Source organism: Euprymna scolopes, chromosome 14 (genome assembly GCF_053919585.1).
Source record: "Euprymna scolopes isolate OS-2025 chromosome 14, ASM5391958v1, whole genome shotgun sequence".
Lineage (NCBI taxonomy): Eukaryota > Metazoa > Mollusca > Cephalopoda > Sepiida > Sepiolidae > Euprymna > Euprymna scolopes.
The window spans coordinates 111,837,647-111,853,661 of NC_136495.1; the positions used below are offsets into that span (position 1 = coordinate 111,837,647).

General features: G+C 33.2%; 1 protein-coding gene across 1 annotated transcript in view; it reads left to right on the forward strand.

The window, feature by feature from the left end:
• The window catches only part of LOC145293225 (solute carrier family 35 member F6-like), a 62,323-nt gene extending 47,947 nt beyond the window's left edge, over positions 1 to 14,376 (forward strand). Inside the window, exons 7-8 of the mRNA XM_080139769.1 lie at positions 255 to 563; positions 12,788 to 14,376. Coding sequence (XP_079995895.1) covers positions 255 to 563; positions 12,788 to 12,795 — 317 coding nt within the window. The 3' untranslated portion in view covers positions 12,796 to 14,376. The remainder of the gene's footprint in view (positions 1 to 254; positions 564 to 12,787) is intronic.
• Positions 14,377 to 16,015: the final 1,639 nt, after the last annotated feature.

The window sequence follows — 16,015 nt, forward strand, 5'->3', positions numbered from 1 at the left end:
ATTGTATTTGACCTTCTCCTAAGTGTAACGTACAGACTAAGTAAGAAACAAGCAGAATATTATATAGATAAAAAAAAATGAAAGTGTTCAGAATGCTTATCCCATGCATAGAAATGATCAGGAATGGGATTAAAAAAAAGAAAGTGTTTTATTGTTTTCTGAAATAAATCAAACATTTAATGACCATAAAATTAAATGGTGTTTTTATTAATCTTTTTTGTTGTGTGTGTGTGTGTGTGTTTTTTTTTTTTCAGGCACTGTAATATGCTTCACTCTATTTCGATTTGCTGGTGTGAGTCTCACTCGTCAGTGGAATGCTACAACTCGTATTGTTTTCGAATGTTTTTGTACAGCATTTGTCTGGCTTATCCTCACCCCGCAAAGACAATGGTTGCCGGAGATGAAGTACACACCAGCAGGGGTCGTTTTGATTGTTCTTGGATTCAGTTTTTTCTACAACTTTGCCTTCTTCCGATGGTTGTGCCGGTGTCCGACCATAAAATGCAAGAAACGAGAGACCAAAGAATGTTTGCTGCCAGAAGAACAAGATGTCAATAGTGCCGGTAAGGCTTATTGTATTTGTTTGACTCATAAAACATTGTAAATGTAGAATAGAAAATTGAAATCATAGCTAACTGCTTACACAAAATAAAATTCAAATATTAGCAATTCAAAGTGATTAAATAATTTTACCTTGCCATTAATTAGCTACTTTTAGAAAAGTAACTACAATCAATTAAATATAGTCCTGATAGGTACAGGGTGTCAAAAAGTCACTGAAGGGTTTTGAACTTAAATAGATTCTTTATTTTTGATGATATCTTTCTGTAATTTTAACACAATCTGACTAAGACATTGAGAAATTAAAAAAAAAAAAATACAAAATTCAAACAATCTTTATTTATGAAAAATAATGTCTTTTAAATGTTGCCCATTTTCAGCTTTGCATATTTGTGCTCTTTCCAAAGCATTATTCATGACAGATTGCAGAATCTCTGGATTGCAGTTTAACTCCCTTATTTTGTTCATGATGTTTTTCTTCAATTCTTGCAGGGTTTGGGGTTTGTTAACATGAGACTCTTTCTTTAAGATATCTCCACAAGAAAAAGTCGAGGCTAGTCAAGTCTGTGGAATGTGGTGGCCATTTGACATAGCTTTTTGCGTTATATAGGGGTTTCATTGAGAGAGAGTCTTAGAGAGAGTTCTTGTCTTATTACATATGATGTTGTATCTTAGTGAGAGGGATGTTGTAAGACTCAAAGAGAGAGATTGTTCAAGTTATAACGATTCCTATATATTAAATATTCATTCCTTAATTGTGTTGAATGGAAGAAGAAGAAAGCTCTTTGAGTGAGGACATAGTGTTCAGACAGTTCGGACATGATGATGCTGAGACGTGTATGTAAAGACATATAACACAAATATTAATACAATTCCACTTTACCTTTCTGGAAGAATCATAAGACACAAGACGAGCTTTACAAAAAACACTTGATGGTTTATTCTTCACACGGCCGTGATTCCATCATCAAGAATTCAAAGTTTCACATTTTTTTCTTGAAGTGACGTCTCGCTTCTAGACGTCTGACTCCCTCCGAGTTTCTTCACTGATTGACTAACTCTCAAGTTTTTTCTCTATTCCTAGAACTTTCTATTTTCCGTGACGTCATGATGTGTTCTGGACATACGTGTCCAAAACTTTTCCTATTTCTACAAAAGGAATTTTAACCTATATTCAATATGTTAAAAACATTATCTTATAAGCTGCATTCTTTCAATTTAAAATTTCATCACAAACTTGATAGTCAACATTCTTTCCTTGAAATATTTATCTATATTCTAAACAAATGTTTGTTTTACATTTTTAAATTCTCACACGTAATCTATTTCTAAACTAGATTACGAGGTTCGAATTTCGCCTATGCTATTTTCATTTTCATTTTAAACTAAATTCTCCATTTTTATACTTACATGAAAAGGGGACAGCCCTTATCATGTAACATTCCTCCCTTCCATATTTCACAAAAAAAAAAATGTATGCATTTTTAAATTTAGTACATTTTTTTATTTTTACATCTACACAACCACACGGCTAGAAAAATCAGGCTAAAAAAACACAAAAAAAGTCTCTTTCAGTCAGCCCTTCACGGCCGACTTCACAATTATTTATTTTTTTATAAGATCAGAACCTTTCTGATCTTTGTGGCATTTTACTTTTTGGGTGTAGGGTCTTTACCTATGATTCACATCAGCTATTTTCCAGCCACCCATGTGCCACAGACTAGAGGTTTTCACCTTTCTCGAAATGGACGACTTCCTGCGTCCCTAGTGTCCTGATCTCTCTTTCCGCATGGTTAGTCTTATCAAGTATGGCTTTGTTTTGTTTTTGTTTTTTCAATAACAATCTTATACGGGACATACCAAAGCTCATATACTTAAATCTTTGTGGTTGGCTTCAGAAGTTTAAGATATAACTTTTTTTTCTCTCATACGGATTCACTCGGATTTCCTTGCTTGGATTCTTGAAACTTCGATGAGGATTTAGAAATATCACCCCTAACTAACTAACACCTTTTCTGCGCCCAACACCTTAATTGCGCCTAAATTCTATCTAATTGCCCGATATTTTTTGTGATTTTTCTTTTCTCTCACCAGCTTCTAAGATCCAGCAGATATATCCCACATTCATGCATCTCTAAAAAAAATACAAGGTTATATCTTTCTTACGTAATCTACGGCATATTTTTGCCTGCCTCTTACTTCATTAAGCTATATGTGATTGCCTCGGGACTACCTATCCTCGGTTTACTGGTCCCCTTAAGAATTTTCATATTCTTTCCAACGCCTGTTTATTAATTAAGCCAAGACTTACCACTTTGCTTGGAGTCGGTACGTGCAACAAGCTTATTTTAAGCACTTAATTAACCAGGTTCCCAAATTTTTCGTATAGGGGCACTTCTTGTGCTTATCGATCCCTACCAAGTCACTTTTCTTGGAGAAAATTTTTTAGGATCTCTAAAAAAAACAACAAAAACCAAATGCTAAAACAAAACATTTTTCTTACGGCTTATCACATCTAAAAACTCTCCAAATACCCGTTTACATAATTTTAATTCTTGTACCCCTTCTAAAATTCTAACTGAATCTGTAAGCCAACCATACGTCTTAACTTGTTTTATTTTCACCTAGACTGTTTAAATCTAATGTATATTTACTGCTGACTTTGAATTCTTGCTGTGAAAATCAATAAAATTTACATACATAAGACAATTTACAATATTTGTTCAACATCATAAAAACATTTTCAAAAAAAAATACCTTAATACATTTAAACATTTTGCAACAAAACACATAAAAAATAATAAAAATTCGTTACATTATACATTTCAAAAGTCCGCTGACACAAAACAAAAATTTGTCCCTTTTTTTTTTTTTTCAAAAACAAAATAAATGAACACACAAAAGCCGAAAAGTTCAACTATGAACACAAAAACGCATTTCCAAACAATTTACACGCTGTTTCAGAGACTACATGCGACCTTTGAAAAATTCCTATTTTGATTGACAGATTAAATTCAACAATTCGTCCAAACGATTTCATATTGACACAAATTTTCATACAAATTTCAAAACAATAATGGGTGACCCCCAATCTCTGCATTGGCGTGTATGTGTGTGTGTGTGTGCGTGTGTGTGTGTTTTTATCAAACCAATTCATTTATCAATGAATTACGCATGGTGACTTGTTTACTATATTTCCATTCATTACTACGGATTTCTTTTACGGCATATCGGCCTTTTCTTCTTTTTCTTTTTAATATTTCTGGTATCTTCTGTTCTCTGTGTGCGTGTGTGTTCAATTTTTTTTTTTTGTTCTTTTTTTTGTTCGCATTTCTGTGATCGTGTAATTTTTTTTTTCCGTGGTATTATTTATTTATTTTTTTAATTATCTTGGACCCTTTTAAAACGTGTTTCTTTTTCTTTTTTTCGCATTCTGTGATCGTGTAATTTTTTTTTTTTTTCGTGGTATTATTTATTTATTTATTTTTTAAATTATGTTGGACCCTTTTAAAACGTGTTTTTAATTTTTTTTTTTTTTCGTGGTATCGACCCCAGGTTCGGTTTCTTGCATCACCGATGCAACTGGTTCACGAACACCAAAATACTGTTTGTTATATAGGGGTTTCATTGAGAGAGAGTCTTAGAGAGAGTGCTTGTCTTATTACATATGATGTTGTATCTTAGTGAGAGGGATGTTGTAAGACTCAGAGAGAGAGATTGTTCAAGTTATAACGATTCCTATATATTAAATATTCATTCCTTAATTGTGTTGAATGGAAGAAGAAGAAAGCTCTTTGAGTGAGGACATAGTGTTCAGACAGTTCGGACATGATGATATTGAGACGTGTATGTAAAGACATATAACACAAATATTAATACAATTCCACTTTACCTTTCTGGAAGAATCATAAGACACAAGACGAGCTTTACAAAAAACACTTGATGGTTTATTCTTCACACGGCCGTGATTCCATCATCAAGAATTCAAAGTTTCACATTTTTTTCTTGAAGTGACGTCTCGCTTCTAGACGTCTGACTCCCTCCGAGTTTCTTCACTGACTGACTAACTCTCAAGTTTTTTCTCTATTCCTAGAACTTTCTATTTTCCGTGACGTCATGACGTGTTCTGGACATACGTGTCCAAAACTTTTCCTATTTCTACAAAAGGAATTTTAACCTATATTCAATATGTTAAAAACATTATCTTATAAGCTGCATTCTTTCAATTTAAAATGTCATAACAAACTTGATAGTCAACATTCTTTCCTTGAAATATTTATCTATATTCTAAACAAATGTTTGTTTTACATTTTTAAATTCTCACACGTAATCTATTTCTAAACTAGATTACGAGGTTCGAATTTCGCCTATGCTATTTTCATTTTCATTTTAAACTAAATTCTCCATTTTTATACTTACATGAAAAGGGGACAGCCCTTATCATGTAACATTTGAGTCAAAACAACGCCTGATTTTGGCAAAACAATTTCACGACTTGCATACACTGTTCAATGCTATACTTATCCAAAATTAATTTCCAAAATATTATCTGTAAAATATCTGAAATAGAGAAGAAATAATCATTAATGGTAAAATGACGAAGATTTTCAACCCTTCAGTCACTTTTTTGGACATTCTGTATAATAGAAGATTTTGTGATTAGTCCTTAGCAGAGGCCATTTTAGAGCGTCTTTTAATTGAGCAAAGAACCATACCAGCAATTTTCTGTATTTTTGAGATGAGGTGTTTTCATTAATTGAGATTGTCGGACTGACTTCCTCATCTTGGTTGCTATCGTCACAACGTTTCGGCTGTTTTGCCCTCCGGCCTTCATCAGGTGTTTTGTATCGAACTGGGGTAATAATAATAAAGGGTTGGGTTCGAGACTCCTAACAAACGGTTCCCCAGTTCAATACAAAACACCTGATGAAGGCCGGAGGGCAAAACGGCTGAAATGTTGTGACGATAACAACCAAGATGAGGAAGTCAGTCCGACAATCTCAATCAACCATACCAGCGTTTAGTACAAATTGGAGTATAACATTGTTATTACATTTAAAATGAACCCACCACGTTGTGTGTAGAGAGTCGTAAAGAAAAGAAACCTTTAACACAAATTTGTTTCAGGTGAGAGAAAAAAGTTATTTATTTCGTCTGGTTTCATATACAATTCGCTCATATGGTTTAGCTCCTCCTTTCCTTTATATATATATATATATATATATATATATATATATATATATATATATATATATATATATATATATGCATTGCATTCCGTGACGTCACACTCACAGCATAAAAACTTAAATGCTGACATAACATTAACTCGGTATGGGAGTCGTCACCATGTATATGTATTTAAATGATGGAACCTGCGACTACATTACAGGAGTAAAAAGTTATTGTTTTAGCAAAAGAAAATAAAAGATATATATATATATATATATATATATATATATATATATATATATATTAGTGTTGGGACGATTAATCGGAATCAGAATTGGGAATTGGAAAAATAAAAAAAAATGCGGGGTATCAGAATCGGTATCGGAATAAAAAAAGTTGGTGCCTATCTTCTGATGCCAAAACGATTCTTTTAATTGTCTTTTTTATTTGATTTTGCTTGAAGCGAAATCTTCCATTGCTGGTAATAACGATAAAATAATAAATATTTATTGATTTTAAAATACCAGTAAAGCTATATAAAGATAGATCATCTTCCACAAGTGTAATTTTGCATATTTAACATGTTTTTTTTTTTGTTACAGAAACCGGGGAAAATGACTCTATAGTTAAATATTTATAGATTTATAAAGAATTGGAATTGGAATCGGTAATGGTATCGGAATCGGGAGGAGTACAGAATCGGTAATTGTAACGGAATCGGAAAAAATATTGGAATCGTCCCATCACTAATATATATATATATATATATATCTGTGAAAGTGTCTGTCTGTCTGTGAGTGTACATTTCCCTATGCAATAATTCTGTCAATTTTTAGTCTACAGACTCGAAATTTGATATACAGAGTACTGAGATTTGGGAAAATCAATGTGATCCGTTTTCGGCCAGAAATTTGGCGATTAAGGGGTCAAAGTTTAACGATTTGACCTTTGAGAACTCTACCAAACTCCTCCGACAATTTTCGGTCTAAACACTTGAAATGTTAGATATGGGTTCATTGGACATGGATCTAACTTAATAACTTAATTTGAGTCCAAAACAATAAATTTTAAGGGGTCATAATAGGGGTCAAAGTTAAAAAAATTGACCACTTTTTTTTTTTTTTACTCAACATACATCTCCAAATGTGCTGACGGTTATATCTCATAGGATTAGTGAATCTCTTGATAAAGGCTTCCTTTCTAGGGCAATTGCTCTTGACATATCAAAAGCCTTTGACAAGGTATGGCATAAGGGTCAACTTCACAAGATTTCCAGCTACGGTATAACTGGAAATGTTTTCTCAATCATTAAATCATTTCTCTCCGATAGGCTCATAAGAGTAGTGGTCGATGGACAAAAATCAGAGGCCTACAGTATTAATGCTGGAGTCCCTCAGGGGTCAATCCTGGGCCCAACTCTCTTTCTGATCTACATCAATGACCTCCCTAAACACATACTTAAATCATTCGTTGACATCTATGCTGATGACACGACCATCTACGGCAACACATCAAAGGCTGTAAATGACAAAGTTCTCTCTGATTCTCTCTCCTCTGATCTCGAGCACGTGGTTCAGTGGGGGAAGACATGGCTGGTTACCTTTAATGCATCTAAAACCAAACTCCTATCCTTACATCATCAACGCTCTGATCCCCATCTGGCATCAATTGGGATGGATGGCTCTCGTCTGGGAGAGGCCCCGTGTTTTGACATGCTTCTGGGTTTGACCTTTACTCCTGATCTGAAATGGAACACATACATCAAGTCTGTTGCCAAGGTCGCTGGAAAGATGGTGGGGTTCTTCTACCGCTCCAGAAGATATCTCACTACTGATGCAATTCTCTATCTATATAAAAGCCAAGTACGTCCAAGGATGGAATACTGCTGCCGTATCTGGGCAGGAGCTGCTTAAAACAGCCTATCCTGCCTTGACAGAGTACAAAATAGACTTTGTGGCTTAGTGGGGGATGCCCTTTTCTCTACCTTGCAACCTCTCTCCCACAGAAGAGACGTTGCAAGCCTTTCCTTGTTTTATCGTTATTTCCATGGCAGGTTCGTCTGAACTCCAATCTCTGCCCCCCCCCCCTCGCCAATCTTTCACGAAAAACACCCGTCTAGCCGAATCCACTGTGAAAAATTTCCCCCACTCTTTATCTGTGCCTAAATCAAAACGCGGATTCCATGAACAAAGCTTCTTTCTTAGAACTGCACGCCTGTGGAACTCTGTTCCATCTGCCTGCTTCCCACCTGACTACAACTTGGATGTGTTCAAGTCCAACGTTAACAAATTCCTAATGAACCGCCCCCTTAAGTAAACACTTCATCAAATCTCCACACTAATGTAATGTACTTGCAATAACCCTTATCCCTGAGTGGCTTCCGAGCCTTGATAAGTGGTGACCACTGTGTAAAAAAAAAAAAAAATACCCCGGCAACACCAGGCACCCATGCTAGTATATATATATTTCTATAGAAATATATTTTCTTATATATCAATCCTTATTTAAGAAGCTCGATGTAATTACAGAACAATATAGAAAATAAATGACAAAATTCATGATGTTGACCATCCTACAATTTATTCCTTTAATTCAGTATAAGTCAACTGAATTAAAGGAATAAATTTTAGGATAATCAACATCATGAATTTTGGAATATAACTTTTCGTCATTTATTCTCTATATATTTATATATATAGATCTATATCAATAGATTGTTTGAATTTTTATTTATTTTTGTTTTAGCGATTAATTTCTTTATTTTGCTCCCTGAGCGTTTTGTCTTATTGTAAGAAAGGAGTTATTTGTCCTTTTGTTTACATTTTTCGTCACCCAAATCTTAGGACGTTTTTACTCTTTTATTTTTTATTTAAATATTAATTATTAATTAATAATTACTATGTGCATAAAAGTAAGTCATCTATATACATGCATGTTTGGCCTTTTGGTCAAGATCAAAGTGTAGTATCTGTTCTTCAGATGCTGCACTTCCATTTCTTGTTCTCTTTCGGTGGAGGAGAAATCCTTCACGACTGAGACAATTTTTATTTTTGTACCTTTTCTCCACGTTAAAAAACGACCCTGGTGTCTAACTCTGTCCCTAGACTTTTATTGACAAGCTGTTATAGGTTCGATCCTTGTCAATAAAAGTCTAGCTATACTGATGAGGAGTAAAACTCTGAAATATGCATGCATATAGATGACTTACTTTTATGCACATAGTAATTATTAATTAATAATTAATATTTAAATAAAAAATACCTTCCATTTCTTGTTCTCTTTCGGTGGAGGAGAAATCCTTCACGACTGAGACAATTTTTATTTTTGTACCTTTTCTCCACGTTAAAAAACGACCCTGGTGTCTAACTCTGTCCCTAGACTTTTATTGACAAGCTGTTATAGGTTCGATCCTTGTCAATAAAAGTCTAGCTATACTGATGAGGAGTAAAACTCTGAAATATGCATGCATATAGATGACTTACTTTTATGCACATAGTAATTATTAATTAATGATTAATATTTAAATAAAAAATACCTATATCTACATATACAGATATTGAACATGTATGCATAATAAAATGAAATAAAATGAAACGCTGAAATAATAGAGTCACCAGATAACAAGTGCTGCCCTTAAAAATAAACAGAGTTTTGTGTATAAAAATAAGAAATACAAACACGTTTATATGAAAACATTTTTGTATAAACAAACGTTTATATGAAAACATTTTTGTATAAACAAGCGAGTATAAAGGCTATTTTTAGTCATGAAAATTTTCATAGTTCAACAGGTGTTTAAAAAAAAGAGTTCTTAAGTATTTGGCAACATGGCGTTGTGTATGTGTACCTTTGTTCTTGTATATATATATATATATATATATATATATATATATATATATATATATATATATATATATATATATACTAGCATTTCAGCCCGGCGTTGCCCGGGTGTTTGGATGTGCATGTTGAGCAAAAAAAAAAAAAAAGTGGTAGTGGGAAGGCAGGCTCGGACCCGTACCGCAAAGGAGGAAAAAAAAAAAACGGGGTAAAACCTAACGTTTATGCTGTTACGACCACCGCCAAACCAGAAGCGACAATTTTTAAAATTAAGTCTAGACAATCTAAAGGAGAGGATAACTTTAAAAAATATTGGCGAAAAAAGTACCCCCCCCCTGTAGAAAAGTGCCTAGTTGAAGGGGAAGATATTAGTGTTTTTAGCAAATTTTTCGATATTTGTCGTATGAAAGGCCGAACTTTAAAACGATACTAATCTTGATAAAATCCGTCGCCTCTATTGAAAGTTTAAGGCAGACATGCAAACAGACATACATACATTTATATATTGGTAACTAAAAATTTTCGACCCAAACTGATGAAAAAGCTTGCCCTATCTCTGAATACCCTTTATGTAAAATTTCAAATATTTAGACCAGAAATTGTCTGAGTAATTTGGAAGAGACCGCAGAGGTCAATTTTTAAAAACTTTGACCCCTATTATGACCCCTTAAAATTTGTTGTTTTGGGCTCAAATCAAGTTATTAAGTTAGATCTATGTCCAAGGAACCTATTTCTAAAATTTCAAGTGCGTAGACCGAAAATTGTCGGAGGAGTTTGGTAGAGTTCTCAAAGGTCAAATCGTTGAACTTTGACCCCTTAATCGCCAAATTTCTGGCCAAAAATCGATCACATCGATTTTTCCAAATCTCAGTACCCTGTATATCAAATTTTGAGTCTGTAGACTAAAAATTGACAGAGTTATTGCGTAGGGAAATGTACACAGACACGTTCACTTTTATATATATATATATATATATATATATATAGAGAGAGAGAGAGAGAGAGAGAAATAAAAAAGGAGCAAACCAAGTTATGTGTTCATCAACGTTTCGTCTTTATTTGAAGACTCTCTCTGGATGAATGAAATTAAAAAACAACGTTTGTAAAAATATATTATTTTCTGATACTTTTAATAGAATCAATAAAATACCTGTACTCCTGATGATGAATTACGTGGAGATTCGAGGGGGGAAAGTTCCTAACACTTAAACTGTATTAACGAGTTTCTAACCAGCTTAGATTTGTTCCTTAAATTCAATGATGCTATAAAAATATGCAATTTCTGCTTGCAACTGTATGCAAATGACCAAGCTGGGTGTGAGATGACGTCACGACAAAGATAGAAGGAAAAAGTTTACAAAAAGAAGAAAGTATACACAGATCACCGAAGTTAAACAATGTAGAACCTGACTAGTACCAAATGGGTGACCATTTGGGAATTCTAGGCGCTGTATGTGTTCTCCGCTTATCTCAGCATTGTTTCCAGTCGTTTTAAACCTCCACTTGCCACTGGTATTTTACAATGCCGACTTAGGAGAATTGTGGTTGGAGATTGCGCAACACTTGCCAAAAAAATTTCACGTGCTGGCACCCGTAAAGTGGAGATCCATAGTCTGTCAAGACTGAAAAAAGCTATAAATCTGAAAGAAAAGTTTAAATCAACAAACCTAAAACTCTAAAGGAGAACATCAGGAATGACGTCATGGTGTAACATAGTACACGTTTACACACGTGTTAATATTTAGACACCCAGGACCCAACACGTTGTAGTAGAGCACGTCACAAGGAACATAAGACAAGTAATAAATCGAATCACTTTTTTTTCCGTTATAACACCAACATTTATTTCTTGATACTTTCCCCAAATAAAACGTAATCGTGCTCCTTCTCTCTGACCTCTAGCATCTCAAACGTGATCGTTGGTCTGTGCACACGTCCTTTTTATAGTATTTTCCTTTTTCCCTATTGTGATGTCACTTCACACATGGCTCGGCATTTGTATGCATCCACACTTTTTTTTTTTTTACTTGGGGGTCACCATTTATCAAAGCCACTCAAGGATAAGGGTTAATGAATGTAAGGTGGTAGTGTGTTAATTGTTAATGGTGCAAATTGGGTAGAATTTGATTATTTATGGGAAAGGCACAACAAGAACTTGTTTACATTGGACTTGAAGGCTATCATGTTGTATTCAACCAGGAAGTAGGCCAACAGAACAGTGTTCCACAAACGGGCAGTTCTGGGAGAGAAGCTTTGTTCATGGAATCTGCGTTTAGGCACAATTAGAGAGTGGGGGAAATCGTATATAGCAGTTGTAACTAGTCAAGTGTTTTTTGTGAAAGTTTGGCAAGGGGGAACCATAGATTAGAGTTCAGTCGAGCACTTGCCAAGAAAATAACGATAGAACAAAGGCTCGCAACGTCTCTTCTGTGGAAAAGAGATTGCAGGGAAGAGAAAAGGGCATCACCTACTAGGTTTCAAGGCTGGATATGGTGTGCCAAGCAACTTCTGTCAAGATGTGGCAACAGTATTCTATCCTAGGGCGTACTTGGCTTTTATACAGATAGAGGATTACATCGGCAGTGAGATAGCTACTGCAGTGGTAGAATTATTTAAACATTTTTCCAGTGATTTTGGCAACAGATTTGATGTATGTGCTCCATTTAAGATCAGGAGTGAAGGTCAGTTCCAGAAGCTTGTCAAGACGTAGAACTTCCCCCAGACGAGCACTTGCCATGAAAGTCACAATAGAGCAGAGACAGGCTCGCAACGTCTCTTCTGTGGGAAAGAGGTTGCAGGGAAGAGAAAGGGCATCACCTGGTTTCGGAAACCAGTTTTAGATTCTATCAAAGTAAGATAGGGCGCTCTGTTCCAATGGAATTAAATCATGATCGAGTGATTCTGCAATCTGTCATGGATAATTGTTTTGGAAAAAAGGACATGAATTTGTGAAGCTGAAAATGGAAACCATTTAAAAGATAAATAAATTAAAAGATAAATAAATTCTTCATTTTTATTTTTTTTGCTAATAAAACTAAATTGGTTTTGTCATATTATGTTAAAATTCCATTAAAGTACGATGAAAAAAATAAAGAATCTAAATTAAAGATCTCTCAGTTATTCTTGGCCATAGTTACTTATGGCTGACCTTGCATATAAAATGAATAGCTTTTCTTCAATACAGATTTAACTCTTTGTTTTCTTTCTTTTCCAGAGGCCTAAGAAAAATATTATTGTCTCACCAAGAAAAAGCTACAGAATCCCAAACAGAACCATTATTTTCATCATCATCATCATCATCATCGAATGGAATATCTTTCGAATTATTTTTTGAGTAAAATGGAAAATATCCATTTTATTATGGCTGCTGTGTCTGAGGTCGGAAGTTGTGAATCATTGTTGGTCCAGAAAAAGCTCTCCAATTATTTTAGGCTGGCGTAACTTTTGGCAAATTTTTTTTTTATAATTTATAAACGGTAGTTTGAATTTATTATTTGTTAATAATTGTTTGTTATTTTCTAGTATAACAATATTTGGTTAATTATTAATTATTAAACTATTTAAAAAGTATTCCAATTATAAAGAAAAACGCTTGATTTAATTATTTGTTCCAAAAATATTTTTAAAATTAAAAAAATATTAAATTACAATTATAAAAAATAGTTTGATTTTATTATTTGTTAATGATTAAATAAAATTATTGAAAATAAATTTGCCAAAAAAAAAAAAAAAAGAAGAAAGAAAAGAAAACTGTCACCAAAAATATAATTGAGAATTTGGGGCAAGAGGTGGCATCGGTTTACATTTTATGATTTTGAATGCGGCAGCCATGATGAAGTAGATGGTTTCAATTTTACCATCTTTTTCTTTTAATATTTTCTTAAAAATCAACCTTTTTATTTTTTATTTTTCCTTTTTAGTCTTTTAAAAAGTGAGTCTGCAACTATTGTACTTCTTTAGCTTTTTAAAAAAAAATTCATATTACTTTCCCTCCCTGATCAACTGACAGGAGTAAAGTGTAATATCTGTTTTGATACTACACTTTTCTGGGTCCTTGTCCAGAATTCCCTCACCCACCCATGTAAAACACAAACGTAAAGAAAAATCTTTATGACATACGTACCCGTGATAAAAAGAAAATATCGTACACCCAAAATTATGTAAATGGTTTTATTTTTATTAAGGAAATCATTTTTTTTAAGTGAGTACAACTTTTTCCAATGCATCTCCTCCCCATGTTAAGAATAGCTTTCTAAAATTTCGCAAATTTTAATTATTTGGAGTTATCTCTCTTGTTTCTTTAGACTTTTTCAAGATGACGTTGTGAAATTGGCGCTTGGAGTGTAGCAACAACATTTGATTTTCTTATTTGAAAATAAAACTTCTTGATTAATTTACATAATTTTTGGCGTACAATATATTTTCCTGTCACGAGTATGTACATCATACAGATTTTTCCTTATTTTTTTTTTCTCATATGGTGGAGAGACTCTGGACAATCACTCTTTTCTGTCCTTGGTCAGTGAAGGAGAAATTCTTCTAGACCAAGACATTTTTAATTTTTGTCTCAGTACAGAGTGACCATTTTTAAAGATCTAGATTTTTAGCACGTAAAATAAGAGACCTTGCGTCTAACTCTATCCTTGTGGGGATGCATGTAAATAGGGATCCACATGTACAAATGTAGTTTTTTTTTTTAAAAATTCCTCCCAATCAACCACCATGTTGAACTTCTTGTTACTTCCGATTTTTTAAGGAAGATTTTTTTGTTTTTATTTATATTCAAAACAAAAAAAAAAAAAACATGAGTAAAATACAAAATGTCAAACGTTGAATTATTTTATTTTAGACGAAAAATAAATGTAAAATAAAAATAATTTCAATTTCTTTAAAGTCAACTAAAATGGATCGTTAGCAGAGGTCAACTTAGCACCAGGTCAAAAACATACATCGAAAGAGACACTTTTGCTTCAATATTTAACATTAATTTACTTTGAAAGTGTATTGATTTTTGGGTGGCTGTCCAGAATTCCCCTAATATTAAAAAAAAAAAAAAAAAAAATTGTATGACATACGGCTGATTTTAATCCCTATTTCTGGAGTTTTTTTTTTTTTTTTTTTTTAAGGGGAGTTAACCATTGATGAATTTTTCATTTTCACGTTATTTAAATAAAATTATCGGTGCTTCTATATTATACAAACGAAAGAAATATTGAATTTCAAGTGAAATAAATGGTACTTACGTAATTTTCAGATCTAAATTAGTAACATATCTAAATATTACAGAAAAATGATAAGGTAGAAAAATAATTGTTAATGAAAAAATAAATTTGTAAAAAGGAAGGGAAATCACTATATTACTCTTACTAAAAAAAAGAAGAAGAGTTACGTTGACAAAGGGAGATAATTAAGTTCTGTTGCTTACGTCATGGGACAAACGTAATTCAAAATGTTAGACAATTTATTCTCCAGATAAACTTTATCGAAAACAGTTTTTCATTAAAAATTATTTTTCTATCTTACTTTTTTTTTGTAATTTTTGGATATGCTACTATCCGAGACGTGGCAGTTACGTAGGTATCATTTGTTTCACTTGCAATTCAATAATGTTTTTTCGTTTGTAAAGTATAGAACTGCCAAATTATTTGCTAGTTATCTAACATTAGTATAACAAGGATTTCACTGTTTGAATATTATTGAAATGCACTCTGAAATGATTAACGACGTGAGTTTTCTTATCACGAGTCCAGACAGGTATTTTTCTGAAAGCTAACAGAGTCTAAGCCATTGTTAAAATGGCTTTTTCTTTGTTGGTTGAGGTATATTGCTGGTCCAGTGCTGTTCTAGGTGGTCCATCCTTCCAGGCTTTACCTTCGCCCTTTGGGAAGGAGTTAGTTTATTGCTAATCAGCTGAGATACCCCTATATTGTATTTTTTATGGGCCAGAGTGCACTTCCTCAATGGGCACTGGCTCATCAATGTCACTTTCCGACCTTTGTGTCATGGCATCCCACTGTTGAAAAGAGATAAATATCAAGTCTTCTTACCATACTATAACCTATATATATAAAAAAAATTTGGTTTATTATTACAAGAAACTCAAAAACCAAATCAATCTTATTTAGTAGTTTGGTAGGTTAAAAAATATTATTTGTACATACTAGGCTATTAGATTTTTTTTATAGTACACTAGCAAGGGTCGCCTGGCGTTGCCCGTTTGTAAATTATGCTTAAATATGATATTTTAATCTATGTAGATTTCGTATTTATTATTATAGAGTTAATTCTCTAACGAGTATTTCATATTATATTGTACCTAATATATAATCGTGATTTCAAAATTAGAAAAAAAAAAATGACTTACTAAAATCTAAAATTTATTGAAACCAAAATTTATAGCGTTCCAGCCTGAGACATTAGCGAATCAGCCATTGTCAGTTGG